The 15,894-nt window shown below is 35.1% G+C and overlaps 1 protein-coding gene and 1 non-coding gene across 9 annotated transcripts in view; both read left to right on the top strand.

Moving 5' to 3' along the window:
- Positions 1 to 15,894, top strand: part of kis (chromodomain helicase DNA binding protein kismet) — a 53,135-nt gene that overhangs the window by 22,875 nt on the left and 14,366 nt on the right. For 5 of the 8 annotated variants that reach the window (XM_070650710.1, XM_070650717.1, XM_070650712.1 and 2 more), the window contains exons 2-10: positions 4,714 to 4,981; positions 5,131 to 5,430; positions 5,494 to 7,798; positions 7,987 to 10,660; positions 10,737 to 12,687; positions 14,527 to 14,614; positions 14,926 to 15,079; positions 15,142 to 15,340; positions 15,406 to 15,495. In XM_070650710.1, coding sequence (XP_070506811.1) covers positions 4,941 to 4,981; positions 5,131 to 5,430; positions 5,494 to 7,798; positions 7,987 to 10,660; positions 10,737 to 12,687; positions 14,527 to 14,614; positions 14,926 to 15,079; positions 15,142 to 15,340; positions 15,406 to 15,495 — 7,802 coding nt within the window. In that variant the 5' untranslated portion in view covers positions 4,714 to 4,940. The remainder of the gene's footprint in view (positions 1 to 4,713; positions 4,982 to 5,130; positions 5,431 to 5,493; positions 7,799 to 7,986; positions 10,661 to 10,736; positions 12,688 to 14,526; positions 14,615 to 14,925; positions 15,080 to 15,141; positions 15,341 to 15,405; positions 15,496 to 15,894) is intronic. The other 3 variants (XM_070650713.1, XM_070650714.1, XM_070650711.1) reach the window with 3 other exon arrangements.
- LOC139098543 (small nucleolar RNA U6-53/MBII-28) lies at positions 14,757 to 14,852 on the top strand. Its single transcript, XR_011545209.1, has one exon. It is a non-coding gene; the product is annotated as a small nucleolar RNA U6-53/MBII-28 (small nucleolar RNA).

Genomic DNA, 15,894 nt, shown 5'->3' on the forward strand with positions numbered 1-15,894 from the left:
ATGCGATTTTAATTAAAAATCCTTTCATTTGTAAAAAAAAAGTTCTCTTAAATCCGAACGAACCAAGTTGAAAAACTTAACACAAACAAATAAACAATCGTAATGGAAATACAAAAAAAAAATGGTTGAATGTAAAGAATAGAAGTAAAAGGAATAATCAAGAAGAAGCAACGAGAACGATGGCGAAAGTAATTAAAATTGTATTGATTTTTATTTGTCACTGGGTGAGTTTTTATGGTGCTGATGCTCTATGTTCCATCACTAAAAATGTCTTCGTCGCATAATCAGATAGCAAAAGAGGGAACACACAAAAAATTTATGCCATCCGAACATTGCGGGGGAGAAGCAGCACAGAAAAAAAAAAGATTTGTGAATTTTCATTCTCTCTCGATTTTTCTGGTTGTGTACCACCCCATCCAATATCCGAAAATTTTTCTCCATATCGCACTTAATACCTTTTAGTGCTCATGCGACGCACTTTCATCATGATGTGTCTCTCTGTGCTGCTTCTTTTCTTTTTTTTTTATGCTCGTCTTTTTTTTTCTGTGCTTGCTTCTCTGCATTGTACATTATATTCAATATATGTACACACATTTTTGTGTGCTGCGGTAGCAAAAAAAAAAAGCAATAATTTTCCGACATTTTGTTTATTTCTCGACGTTGACTTTTAGTTGGATATTTTTTTTCAAAAGCTGTTGTGGATTTTTTAATTAGATTTTTGTACATTTTTGGGATTTTTCACAGTTTTGGAATTGTTGGGATGCTCTACAATCATCTACAGTCTGTAGATTGCTACAATCATATTCCATACTCCTATTCCTGTAGCTTTCCTGTCCCACAAAAATGTAAAGGAATTTTTAATCTCCAAAAAACTCAGCTTTTTCATCACCCAGATGAGATTTATTGCGTGTACTTTTCATTTGACAGGCAGAAAAAAAATTCAATTTTCATTTTGGCCCCACAAAAAAAAATGGAAGCTAAGAAATGAATTGGGAATTGAGGCAGAATCATAAATCGAGTATGTTAACCTTTCTCACACTCCATTGAGTTCAAGCGCATGTTGAGAGAAAGTTTATGGTATAACTGAAGGTCCTGAGGTGGATATTGGGCGAATTTTTGGATAGGGAGGTGGATAGGGTGGTGCTAGGTGGATATTGGGGGAGTTTTTAGAAGATTAGTTGGATAAAGTGGTCTTGTTGCTCTGGTAATCGATGATTCTATGCCTAATCGACCTAATACTGCTTAACTTGCAATATTGGACGAAATTTCCAACCTGACTAACCTTATCCATCAAAATCCCATCCCATAAACCCCATAAACACTCAAAATCACACAAAAATCACTGCAAGGATTCAACTCGAAATAAAAAAAGCCTTTAAGCATTCACTCAACCTTACATAAATACCCAAATATTCATGTTCACTCATACAGTCACACGAAAGTGCGTAATAAATGTGCGGATATCAAAAATAAAATTGGGGGGTACGACAGGATGAAAAATTTTATTATTGGCAAAAATGACATTTTTTCCCATTCGTTTGACACAAAAAAAGGAAAAATGTTAGATGAAATGGAAATTCGGAAGGACTTTTTGTGCCTGATAAAAAATTTACTAGAATGAGGGAATAAATTTTGTGTTTGTGATGCTCATTTTCCATCTGACCGACAAAAGTAGATTTCGTTATGAACCAAAAAAAAAAAGTCATAAACTAAGAATGACTGAGTATGTGTGTGCAGGGGGTGCTGGAATTTACATCATTAAATCATCTACCCCTAGTTACTTTACATAACCATAAAAGTTGTTATGTTTGAGAGCTACTTGATCCATTTTTTTTCTCCAGGTAGATGAATGTGCTTCAACGTAAGCTCATTTGTGGATTTTTTCACATCTGTATCTTTATGATGTGAAGCTTTATTATGAAATTTTGAAGGATTTTGACCAAGTTTTTGAGGAAAAATTCAATTTCCACCCCCAAAATTACATTAAATTTTATCGATTTTCACATTACATAAAATGTTGCAATTTTCATAACTTTTATTATTCCTTCGGAAGGAGTCAAACGAGTATGAAGAAAAACCCATTATTAGGTCAGTGAACTGAGCTTCCATTTCCTTCAATATCACTTTTACAGTGTCTCTTCCTATTCTTATTGTTGATGAAAAATTTTCTTTTATTTTCCATAATTTATTGGCATTGATAGTAATTTGTGGTTTGGGTATGAATGCACTTAGTGGATGGATAAGAGGAGATGCATCAATAATTCAACTACTATCGATTTTGTCCTGATATCATTTAGATTCTGTAATTTTGATTAGATTGGAATGACTTTACTTGGCCATTAAAATTCCTTTTAATTGAAACCATACAAAGTATCATAGAACTGACCATACGGCCGTTAAAACAGCTGAGCTCTATTTTTATAATTTATTGCACTTCGATCGAATGTCTTAGATAGCATTCGGCTGAATATCGATAAATCATTAATCGGTATAAATATATCAATATTAAATTAAATATATCCATATTTGTGTCGATAGAAAAAAGGAATTGAATTTATTGCTGATTTTACCAAAAATTCCTCCTGACATTCAACAGATATGCTGTTGATATGGTTTCCCTTAATGTGACTAGCATCCACCACAAACCAGAGAATTATAGTCTCAAGCAGCTTATCCTGCATAAGCCTTTTTGAAATGCACAGAATGAAATTCCTGTAAATTATATCAAATAGATGCTATCATTGATCATAGCATGAATAATTCCTATAGCAATTCCATCAAGTATTCATCTACTCTACCTAGCACTTCTGTGAATGTGAATGTTCATCCTTTCCATCCCTCAAATCAATGAGATGAGGAGTAAGAAATTAAAGGACAGATTGATGTAATTTGAAACCTTTTTTTTATGTATTAAGGACGGTACTCTAAGAAAGTACAAGCATAAAAAGCGCGAGGGTTGAAAAATGGAATGAAGGGGTTCAAGATGAGAGAGACGAACGAACAAAAAACAAGAACGGTAGCAAATAAAAGCCGAGAGAGAAAAGGAAAGAATTCGATTAATGTTGCAAAGTAGAAAAAAAAAACTTTTTTGGTTTTATAAAATGGTGGCAAGCTGAATAAAAACACAAAAATACATAAAAAATATTCCATATTTTAAGTTGAGAAACTTTTTAATTGAAAAAAATTGAAAAACTTTCGAAATACGTGGATTTTTAAAAATTTATCCGTTACTATTTTTATTTAATGAGATTGAAATTGGAAATAGCGAAATCCACACAAAACTGCATACACAAATGTAAATGACTCCATACATTGTTTTATTGATTTTTTTTTTCTTTCCTCCAACACTGTAATAACTTTTTTTTGCATCATCTTCTCTCGTTTCTCTTCTAACCTCACTTTTTTTTTGTTCATTTCATTTCATTTCGTCATATCCTCTGAATGAACTCCACTCTTTTTTGAATATTCCTTTAAATCCAGCAACCTATTCATCAAAAAACATTTAAACACTCCTCAGTTCCACCCACCCAACAAAAGAGCATGAATCTATCAAATAACAAAGGAATCAATTCCCTCCCACCCCCCACCAACCCACAATGTTATTTACAAGTAAGGAATTTAGCACCCCTAACCTAATAATACGCGTTATTTTGGGAAAACAAAAAAAAAATTCTTCTCCCACAAGTGGTTGCGTGCCTCATCCAAGGTCGAGTATTATTATTGATGTTTAAATAATTTCACTCTCGTTCCGGAATTTCCGGAATTTTGTGTGTGTGTATGCGACATGTTTAGTACCATTTAATCACTTTCTTTTGGGAAGTCTGGATTATTAAGTGTTGAGTTGATCATCTACTAAAATGAAATGGAGCTGAGGACAGAATCAACAGTAGTCTTAATACCTGAGGGGAGAAACTGTGCGTTATATGTACAAAAATGTATCTTAATATCATAAGCGTATAGCTTTTCCCCTTAGGTGTTGAGAAAGATGCCAGCAATTTGTGGTTCAACATATGTTCTATGCTACAATGTGCTTCCGAATATCCTTAAAGCTAGGAAAAAAGTTTTTTTTTTTTCTTACAGCCGGCAAATCGTTCTGTACACAAATTCAGATTCCTATAAGAAATATATACTGTCAATATCCAAAATCCAGCCTAATATTTGTCGCGTGCGATCAGCACTGAAGATTTTTAAATGTAAAATTCACGAATATTATCATGAATGTCTGCCATGAGTCTGCCATGAATAAAAAAATTCAAAAAAAATTCTTATGTGTGAATATAATCATTATATTGTGCCAATGATGGCAATGACGATGATGATGATGATGAGAGAAAAATAAAAAATGTCTATGCTGTATGTGTGAGTGAGAGAGTGAGCAAGTTGAAAAAAAATGAGGTTTATAGTTTGAGACTGAAATTAATCATTAGAATTGGAATTAGCTTAATAATCTAATATTGGATATGATCAGGAATTCAGTAATTGTCCTGACTATTCTAGATTAATAGAATATTCCAGAAGTTTATGCTGCATAAAGCATACTTTTTCTCCCTTTCTCAAAATCTCTTCGAATTTCGAAAGTCTCTCACCGAAAAGAACTGAAAAAAAAATTGAGTATGTGCCTGTATGTGTGCGTGTAATTTTCGAAAAAAATTAAAAATAAAGCAAAATTTTTTCATTCGTTTAATTCATTCTGAAACTTTGATCTATTTACAGGTACATAACATAAACTAAGCGTATTAAAAATAATAAAAGATTATGAAATATGCAGCTTAAGAGTGATGAAAACTACTAATTTTATCGAATACTTGTACGTTAAATAGTTAAACAAATGTCAACTAGCAATTAAAGTCAGAACCTCCAAGTGAAAACATCAGAAGAAGTGTAGAAGAGAAGTTTAGAAAATTGAAATAAAAGTCATCATTTTTATTGCGAATATCTAAATGGATGGAAATGCCCAAAATATGTATCATGGAGGACAAGGGTAAGTGACTTATTCTTAATTATTAACTAATTTTTCTTGAAGGAATTTTTTATAAAAAGTATAAAATAATGGTGTATTAACAAAGAAAGTTCATTCCTGACTTAAATCAATTTGATTAATGGGAAAATATCCTATTTTGTGCCCTACAGCGACGCTTATTACAGATACGATCCGACAGCGCCAAGAGGAATGGGGCCACCGCCAGGTTATGGAGCACCACCACGACAACGAGCTCCTATGCCTTTACATCAACAACAGCCTCAATATCCTACTTATCAACCGACCGATAGTATGTATACAATGAGTGCCGATCAACATGCTAGCATGAGTTTGAGTGATATTACTGGATGGAGTACACCACAATCTGTTCCACCACAGCCTTATGGCCAACCAATGGGTTATGGAACTCATCCACAAGCTCCTCAAGCGACACAACGACAACCTCAAAGGTTTGTAGTCCAGATAAATATCCTTAAAGACATAAAACTTAATATTTTCAAATTTACTTCCAGCTATCGGCAACATATGACTAGTTATCCGCAAGATCCGAAACAAATGCAAACGGCATATACAACACAACAGAATATGATGGGTAGTATGATTCCACAACAAGGATATCCATCAATTCCTCAATCTCAACATCAACAGCAAGCCCAACAAAGGATAACACAACATTATCCGCAAAGCGGTCATCAAATGTACGGAACACCACCCCAACAAGCACCTACACAAGCCTATGCTGGATATGGAGTTCAGCATCAGGCTTCCCGTACAGCAACCAATCAACATCCCGCATATGGTCATCAATTAGATCAAACGGGATATGGACATTTAGCCAATCAAGGTCCAGTCGGCTTACCGCCAATTCCAATACAACAAACACAATCCCATTTAAGTCAAACGGCTCAAAGTCATCAGCAGCAACAACAATTACATCAATTACAACATCCGACAATGAACTCAGCGGCTCAACAGCAACCTGTATTAGGATCTACTCATGGTACTCAACAGCAAGCTCAAACCCAACAATCTCATATAGCACCACAAACGCAGCATTCAGCATCAACAATGCTACATACATCGACTGCAACTCAACAGCAACAACAACAACAACAACAAACACATCAGACGACATTAGGTGCTCAACAGCAGCAAGCTGGTCAACAGACTCATCAGCAATTAGCGCAGGTACATAATCCTGCATCTATGCCTCATCAAATGGGACATAATATGTTGCCAAGTTATGGAAGTCAATTGACTGGAACTCAAGCTGCCGTACCACCACAAGTACCAACTTACTTACCGAATTCCAAACAAACACCTGCCACACAACAACAACTTGGAAATAGTCCACAATATCGTGCGCCTTTTCCACAATTATCACCACAAATGAGTCCAAGGCCTCAAATGTCACCTCATTCTCACCCGCAAATGTCACCAAGACCAGTTATGTCACCTGCCAAACCGCCAGTGGTATCAACACAAAATCAACAAGTGCAACAGCAATCGTCAAATAATCAGTCTCCACATCCTCACATACCAAGTCCTAGTGTACGATCACAAGCATCTCTACCATCAATGCAAGGCGCAACGGTAAAGAGTTCAATTGCACCATCAAATACATTACAGGCATTGGAGCAAATGGTTATGCCCAGTACGAATTCAACTGGAATTGATTATAATCAAACAAATTATCGTCAACAAACACTTCCATCTATGCCAAATAATCCATTGTCGCCATCACCACTCGGTACACATGTATCGATGTCACCACAACATCAACAATGGCCTACACATAGATCACAAATGAATGGAAGTAGTCATCATAATATGATGACAACACAATCGCAATTGCAAATGTCTCAACAAATTCCCCAAAATCAAACAGCTCAAATGATGGGTATGCAGATGCCTGATTTAATGTCCACAGCTGGACAAAATCAAAATACACCCATTCAAGTAATACCACCTCCAACAAATCAACTACAGCAACAAACGACTTATAATAGCTATGATGATATGAATCAACAGCAGCAACAGCAGCAACAACAAAAAACCCAACTTGAATCTATACATAAACCTTATGAGAACTTAACACCATCAATTCCATCCCAACAACAACAACAACAACAACAGCAACAGCAGCAACAATTAGGTAATGCAATGAGCATGCTATCACCACAACAGCAACAACAACAAATTGAACCACAACAAGATCAGTATTCAGTTGGTCTACAAGTAACAACAAATCAATCCTCATTATCAACATTAGAATCAACAGATCAATCATCAGATCTTAATTTACTTGATAGTTATTCGAATAGTGCAACAGTTAATACATCAAATCTATCGTCGACAGCACAAAAATCAAGCATTGATGATTCATTGCTCTCTCAAACCACCAATGATAATAGTCAAAGTAGTCAAATAAGTGATAATGCCAATAGTATGATGCAAACAAATAGTTTCAATAATGATGCAATGCAGGACGAAAATGCAAATCAACAGTCGACAATGGATCAAGATGTTAATTCATATCTTGAAAGTGACAAAAGTGATGAGTATGGTAATCAACAACAACAAGCCCAACAACAACAACAACAACAAAAGAGCACAACAGACAATGATGATGAGCAAGATGCATTGAGTTTACCACAAATGCAACAGGATACAGGAAGTGATAAAATTGATAATCTAGAATTTGGATTTGGTTCCGAAATACAAAAGCCAAAATCGGCTGATTCAACAATGATTAGTGAAAATGATAAGCAAATAGGAAACGAGATGACGAATGTAGGAACGGAAATTACAAATAAGGTTGGTTAATTATTAATTTGCGAGTATTAAAATTGGAGCATGTAAAAGTGACGCATTCTTCCATAAATAAATTAATGCTTTTTGCCTCAAAATAATCCTTTTAAAGCTGCTTAAGGCAGCTCAGTTCCAATATATTTAATGTCATTTTACCACTAATTAATTATAAATCATATAAAATATCATTACAGATTGAAAACATTCCATCACAATCAAAAATGGAATCGGGTCTGATAACAGCATATCCACCGCAACAAACACAACTGCAAACATATAATATGGGATATAATATGCAACAATCACCATACAATACAATGCCACATCATCAAGAGAGAACGATGATACAGCAGCAATTAAGTGAGCTTTATACATTACCACCTACATCTGAGAATCAAGAAAAGATTCTTAAGCATCAAGAGAGGATTAATATTCTACAGCAACATGAGACAACGGATCAATGTTTAGGCGGTACACCATCATGTATCCTTCAAAATCCAATGTTCTCAATGATTGATTCACCACAAGTGACGAGTACAACTGGTCGAGGACGTGGACGTAGTAATTCCTCAAAGCCAAGAAAGCCACGCCAAAAGAAGTCTGAAAAACAATCACAAGCACAAGCCACTGAAGAAAGCTTATCAACAAGCATTAATTCATCAAATTTACCAGTATCTGAAGACTCAGTGACTGCTGGAACTGGTGATATATCACAAATTTATTCAGAGGATCATGATATGGCTGATATCTCACAAGATAATTCTCTATGTGACTTAGATACATCAACCGATGCAAGTGGTAAGAAGATTAAGAAACCACGTAAGCCACGTGCACCAAAGCCACCAAAAGAACCAAAAAGTCCAAAAGAGACGAAAAAGAAGAAGGAAAAAGATCCAGAAAAGTCATCAAAAAAGAAATCAAAGAAAGGAGCTGTTTCGGATGAAAATTCCGTATCACATGACAATAATAGTACTGAATTTTCAAAGCTTACAAGTGAAGGTGAGGAAAATCAATCACTTGCGTCATTAATGCATAATCAAAATTCTACTGATGCTAATTCAGGTGAAGGTAATGAAACGATTGAAGGCGATGAAGGCAAGAGTGGACTGGAACTAAAAATGGACGATGAAGTAACCGATTTTGATGATATTCCGGTATCGAAGATATCTGTCCAAAGCCTGCTCGACGAGAAAAACGAAAAGGCCGCAATGTCCGATGAAGCTGCCGGAAGCGATGTTCTATCCATGAATGAAGATGAATCACCAAATAAGAAGAAAAAGAGCAAGAGTGGAGATCGTAGACGAAGTGGTATGAGTAAGCCACGTGCACGTAAAGGTGGATTTGGTGGTAAATCAAATCGTCGATCAAATCGTGGTAAAATTGTTCAAGATTCAGGCGATGAGGCTGACGATATGATTGCCACACCACCTGCATCACCAACAGGTGATGATGCTGAAATTGATAGCTCAAAACGTCGATCAGCTAGAAATACACAACGAAAGAAGTACACTGATGATGTCATGTTGAGATTCTCGGATGAGGAAGGCGGTATGATTGTGTCACCAGTCAAGCAAGGTACACCAAAAACTGACGATGGTAAGAAGGAAAAGGGTGAAGATGGTGCTGAAATTAAATCATCAGAAACAACAGATGGACAACCAAAAGTTGAAGGCACTGAGAAAATCATTCCACCAGAAGATATTAGTAATAAGCCAAATTATGTATATATAAACACCTCCGATGAAGACACAATGATTGTACAGTTTGTGTTGGCTACGAGAATGGGCAAACGTGAGTTAAAACCTGATCCGCCAGCACTACCACCCGTACCTGTTGAGGTAAAGAAAGAAGAAACTGAGGGTGATGAGACAAAAACTGAATCGAGTGAAATGAAGACTGAATCAAGTGATGTAAGCACTGAAGTCAGTGCTGATGTTAAAGAAGAAAAGAGTGAAAAAGTCGAAGGTGAGGAGATAAAGGAATCTGAAAGCTTAGAAGATAAAAAAGACGTTGAAAGTGAAATTAAAGCTGATGAGAATAAAGAAGAGGAATCGAAAATGGAGGTGGATGAAGAAAGTAAGGAAGAAGAAGAAGAAAAGACAGAAAAGACTACAGAAGAATCCACAGAAACAAAAGAATCGAGTGATGAAGTAAAAGAGGACGAAACTCCAACTGAAAAATTACCAACCACTAATGATGAGGGTACAACAGAAACAAAGGAAGCTGTCGAAACTGATGAGAAATCAGCTGAAGTTAAGACAGAAGTAAAGCCAGAAGTTACAGATGGTACAGAAGTCAAAGACGAAAAACCCGAGCCAGTTTATGTAGAAGTTGAAGAATTTTTAGTCAAGTACCGAAACTTCTCATATCTTCATTGTGAATGGCGCACAGAAGAGGAACTCCTTAAAGGTGATAAGCGTGTCAGTAACAAAATTAGACGTTTCCAACAGAAACAGGCACAACAATTCAATATTTTCGAAAATATCGAAGAAGATCCATTCAATCCAGATTTTGTCGAAGTCGATAGAATTTTGGATGCATCTGAGCATACAGATGAAGATGGAAATAAGAACAAGCACTACTTAGTAAAGTGGAAGAGTTTACCATACGAAGACAGTACATGGGAATTAGAGGAAGATGTCGATGAAGAGAAAATCGAACAATTTGAAAAGTTCCATAAACTTCCACCGAAAAATGAATGGAAGTTTAAGAAACGTCCACATCCTGATCAATGGAAGCAACTAGACAAAACGCCTACATTCAAGGGAGGTAATTCTTTGAGGCCATATCAGCTTGAAGGCTTGAACTGGTTGAAATATTCATGGTACAAAGGCAACAACTGTATTCTTGCTGATGAAATGGGTCTTGGTAAGTATCAAAAATGCATTAAGCATGTCAAGTCTAACTGTCTAATTAATTCCATTTTCATTACTTATCCTTACAGGTAAAACAATCCAGAGTCTCACATTCGTAAATTCAGTATATGAGTATGGCATTCGAGGTCCATTCCTCGTCATTGCACCATTATCAACAATTCCCAATTGGCAACGTGAATTTGAAGGATGGACTGATTTGAATGTAATTGTTTATCATGGTTCAGCAACCAGTCGTCAAATGCTTCAGGATTATGAGATATACTATAAGCTTGACAATGGCAAACCATTAAAAGATATCACAAAGTTTAATGTACTGATTACGACATTCGAAATGATTGTGACAGATTATCAAGACTTGAGTAATTTCAATTTCCGTGTCTGTGTCATTGATGAAGCACATCGTTTGAAAAATCGTAATTGTAAATTACTTGAAGGTTTACGTCAATTAAATTTGGAGCATCGTGTGCTGTTGTCTGGAACGCCATTACAGAATAATGTCAATGAACTATTCTCGTTACTTAACTTCCTCGAACCTGGACAATTTGCATCAAATGAAGATTTCTTGAGAGAATTTGGTAGTTTGAAGACAGAAAGTGAAGTAATGAAGCTTCAAGCTTTATTGAAGCCAATGATGTTGCGTCGATTAAAAGATGATGTCGAAAAGTCACTTGCACCGAAGGAAGAGACAATCGTAGAAGTTGAACTGACAAATATCCAGAAGAAATACTATCGTGGTATTTTGGAACAGAACTTCTCATTCTTACAAAAAGGCACAACAGCTGCAAATATTCCAAATCTTATGAATACAATGATGGAATTGAGAAAATGCTGTATTCATCCATATCTTCTGAATGGTGCTGAAGATCAAATTCAATATGAATGGAGAATTACACATGGTGATGATCGTGATGGATACTATAAGAATATTGTCAATGCATCTGGTAAAATGGTCTTGATTGACAAATTATTACCAAAATTAAAGGCAAATGGACATCGTGTATTGATTTTCAGTCAGATGGTTCGTTGTCTTGACATCCTCGAAGATTATTTGGTATTTAAGAAATATCCATTTGAAAGAATTGATGGACGAATTCGTGGAAATCTTCGTCAAGCTGCTATTGATCGTTTTAGTAAGCCTGATTCAGATCGCTTTGTATTCTTGTTGTGTACAAAAGCTGGTGGTTTAGGTATTAATTTGACTGCTGCTGATACAGTCATTATCTATGACTCCGATTGGAATCCACAAAATGACTTGCAAGCACAAGCACGTTGTCATCGTATTGGTCAACAAAAAATGGTTAAAATTTATCGTCTATTGTGTCGTAATACATATGAACGTGAAATGTTCGATAAGGCATCACTTAAACTTGGTCTTGACAAGGCCATTTTGCAGAGTATGAATACAGGAATGCAAGGAAAAGAAGGAACTAATAAACAATTGTCAAAGAAAGAAATTGAAGATTTGCTTAAGAAGGGCGCTTATGGTGCTGTCATGGACGATGATAATGCTGGTGATAAGTTCTGTGAAGAAGATATTGATTCAATTCTAGAACGTCGTACGCAAATTATTACAATGGAATCTGAAAAAGGTTCAACATTCTCGAAAGCTTCATTTGCATCATCAAGCAATCGCTCAGATATTGCAATTGATGATCCAGATTTCTGGACGAAATGGGCAAAGAAGGCTGAAATAGATCCAAATGCATGTGAAAAAGATGAAATTGAAGATTTAATTATGGCAGAGCCACGTCGTCGTACACAAATTAAACGTTATGGTCATGAAGATGTAATGGACATGTCCGAAGAATCTACTGGCTTAGAAACAGATGAAGAAGGAGGCGGTATCGGCTTGAGAAGTAAGAAGAATCGCAAAGATAAATTACGTCGTGGAAAGCACATTGAGGATTACATACCACGTGATCGTGATACATTAGCAGCACTCGGCTTTGAAGATGTAACATACGGCTCATGGGCTCGTTCTGAATGCTTTAAAGTTGAAAAGGGATTACTTTCATTTGGGTAAGTGAATTTTCTTGTTTTTTTTTTTATTCCAATTATTGCGTGGGAATGCAAATTAATTTGGCTGGTCGTCTTAGTAGGCGTTACATTTTCATTTTGGTTGGATATAAAAAAAATTATTAATTAAAATGTCAAATATTGATCTTTCGTTCCTCGATGAAGCATTTGAGAATATACCTATTGAGGAACTGTTTGATTTTGTCAGTTCTTATAAATTAGAAGCAAATATCGCAGTAGCTGAAAATTATTTATTTGAGGAATTTCTCACTAAAAATGATCCAACTTTTATGGTTGATGCTAACTCGCTTGCTTCTTCCTCTGTTGGATTTTCAAGATCTTCTTATTTTGTTGAGAAATTTGTTGAAGACAAGATTGAGTTGAATGAAGATGAGGTTGACCTGGATGAAGAGATGGTATTGAAGAATGAGACTGTCAGTGATGATGGAAATGATGGCATTAATTTGGACAGTAAAGCAATTAAAGATGAATTGGGCATTAAGGACGAAAAATATGAAAATTCTTACAATTCTGACCAAAAAATTGACAGTTTGTCTGAAGTTGGACCTGAAAATGATTTAGATCCTCAAATTGACAATGATTCTCAAATTGAAGTCGATCCAACTGACCTCTCAGTCCAGAAATACAATCCAGAACCAGAAACTGACAATGACTCTGACGATGAATATGAAAATGAGACAATTGTCAAAGTCACAACAATTTCAAGAATCAGCAGTGATAATGTCCATAATATTCAGCATTCCGAGAGCATATTCCATCCAAAAATGTCTCAAATGCTTCGTCCAAGTATGTTTTTATCTGATTCAATAGAATTAGAGCAACAATGTTTCAATGAAAATTATTTAGAGGACCTTAGTGAGTCTCAAGTCGAGGATTATGAATTTGAATTGTACAGAATGAAAGTTGAGCATGTCAAGCTAATGGATCACTTTGAAGTTGAGTTATTTGAAATTGAGACGTCCATTAAAGAGCTACAAAATGCGAAGTTAGGGATGGAATTGACTGTTGATTCCGAAAATTCATTCTTTATATATCTCAACAATTTATCACTTAAATGCTCAACGCTCCTTGAAAAGTATCGATTGGGAAATTCAAAGCAAAAAACTGATTTGAAGGAAATTCAAAAAAGAGTAAAAAGGAAGGAGGAAATGAGTGGAGTTCTAATGCCTGTGGATTATCTGCTATTAAGCATTGAGGTCCAGAAAAGTGAAGTTCTTGAGAAGGAAAAGTCAGATTCCTGTTATGCACATCGATTTGACGAGTATAACAGCAAAAAGAAGACTTTAATCAAAAAGAACAAAATCTTACAAACCAAACCCAACATCCAACAACGCCTCCTGGAAGTTAAAGAACAGCAAAGAATCATAGCTGATCAAAAGTTAGAAAATGAGAAGCTTGAACTAAAAATCAAGAATCTCGAAGAGAAATTAAACCTTAAAAGCTACAAATTATCAAAATATTCAGCACCAACAGCCTTTCAGTACATTCTGTTAAGTGACACACTGCGGGAAACCGAAATAAATCTAGAAAAAGAGAAGCGACTGAATCGAATATTGCAAATGAAAATTACAAACGCGAAAATAAAGTGTCAGAAAATGAGGAAATATTGATTTTTTTGGAGTCTCCTTTGTTGTCGCCTAAAAATGCATTAAAAATGAGTAGTTCCAATAAAAATAATGTTTGGATATTACTAAATGCTTTGGGAGGAATTGGACGTTTATTCTCTGTTCCAGATTTCTAAAATATATCATTAAACCAGCCAAATTAGACCAAATAACTTACTTCCACTAACATTTATTAATCTTATATTATCATCCACAGTTGGGGACGTTGGAATGAAATCTTAGAGCAAGGCGCATTTAAGCGTGGATGGAAGGATAGCGACATTGAAGATTGTGCCAGAATAATTGTGAGTATGAAGCTATTGTGGTTGGTAAACGTGTGTGTTGTCGATGTTCAATGAGCAGAAAATTTATATTGAGTTGTTACGTGACATCCACAAGTCACAATCAGCTCAATTAAATTTTCTACGAAACCTAATCAATAACCTTTTATTATGATGATTAATGCTATGCTAATACTGAGAAAACTTTAGGTTTTCGCTGAGTAAAACTAGATTTTCTTCTCATCTCATAAATCTGAATAAAGTTCAAATCATGCTTGTGGCTTAACACATTTTTTGGAAACTGTAATATTGACTATATAATTTTAACATTTTAGCTCTTGTTCTGCCTACAACGCTACCAAGGCGATGAAAAAATCAAAACATTTATTTGGGATTTAATAAAACCGCGTGGCGTCGGCGAGGATAGTACGATTGCACGTAATCATAGTGGACTACACAATTTGGTGCCGAGAGGACGTAATGCAAAAGGTACACAAGTGTTCGACAAATTTAAATTAAAACCTTTCCTATATTTCCCCCCTCAAATTTAGGTCGCAAGGGCAAATGCTCTATGCCTGGTAATGGCAAGGAACCCGATAGTGCTGGACCGTCCTCACCACGTGCATCATCATCAGCATCAAGCACTGTTAGTGCATTAGATGAAGCTCATTGGAGTAAAGATGATAAATATGATGCTGAATCGTACTTGGAAATTAATTATAAGAAGCATCTGACACGTCATGCCAATAAGTAAGTTGATGGTACTTTTTGGGTAATGTCTGTAGCTTATTGATTTATCTGTTAATTATTTTCAGAGTATTACTTCGTGTACGAATGCTTTATTACATCAAACATGAAGTTATTGGTGATTACGTTCAACAGATACAGGACGGTGTGCCAATCAGGTATTTTTTTCACATTTCATATACTTAACATACTGCTCATAATCAAAAATTATTTTGGAAATTCGATAAACAAAAAAGACAAAAAAAAAATTTAATTAAAAAAAAAAAAAAACTTTTTTCGATAATTTCATCAAAAAAATTTTTTTTACTCGTTTTTTTCATCAAAAATCATTTTTCATTTAAAAACCAGAATTTTTTTTTATTTCTATTTATTTTACCCCCCTTTAATTTTTACATTCACCCCCCATTTTTTTCTACTTTTTTCTCAAATATCAAAAAATCGATCAATTAACCCAAACATTAAAAAAAATTATTTATTTACTGTTGATTGGATGGAAATTGAGCACTGTGAATTGAATTCAGACCTAAAATTCAAAAATTTCTTCATTAATATTTCAA

The sequence above is a fragment of the Chironomus tepperi genome, unplaced genomic scaffold (assembly GCF_022539635.2).
Source record: "Chironomus tepperi strain 1889 unplaced genomic scaffold, CSIRO-AGI_Ctep_v1 contig_445, whole genome shotgun sequence".
Lineage (NCBI taxonomy): Eukaryota > Metazoa > Arthropoda > Insecta > Diptera > Chironomidae > Chironomus > Chironomus tepperi.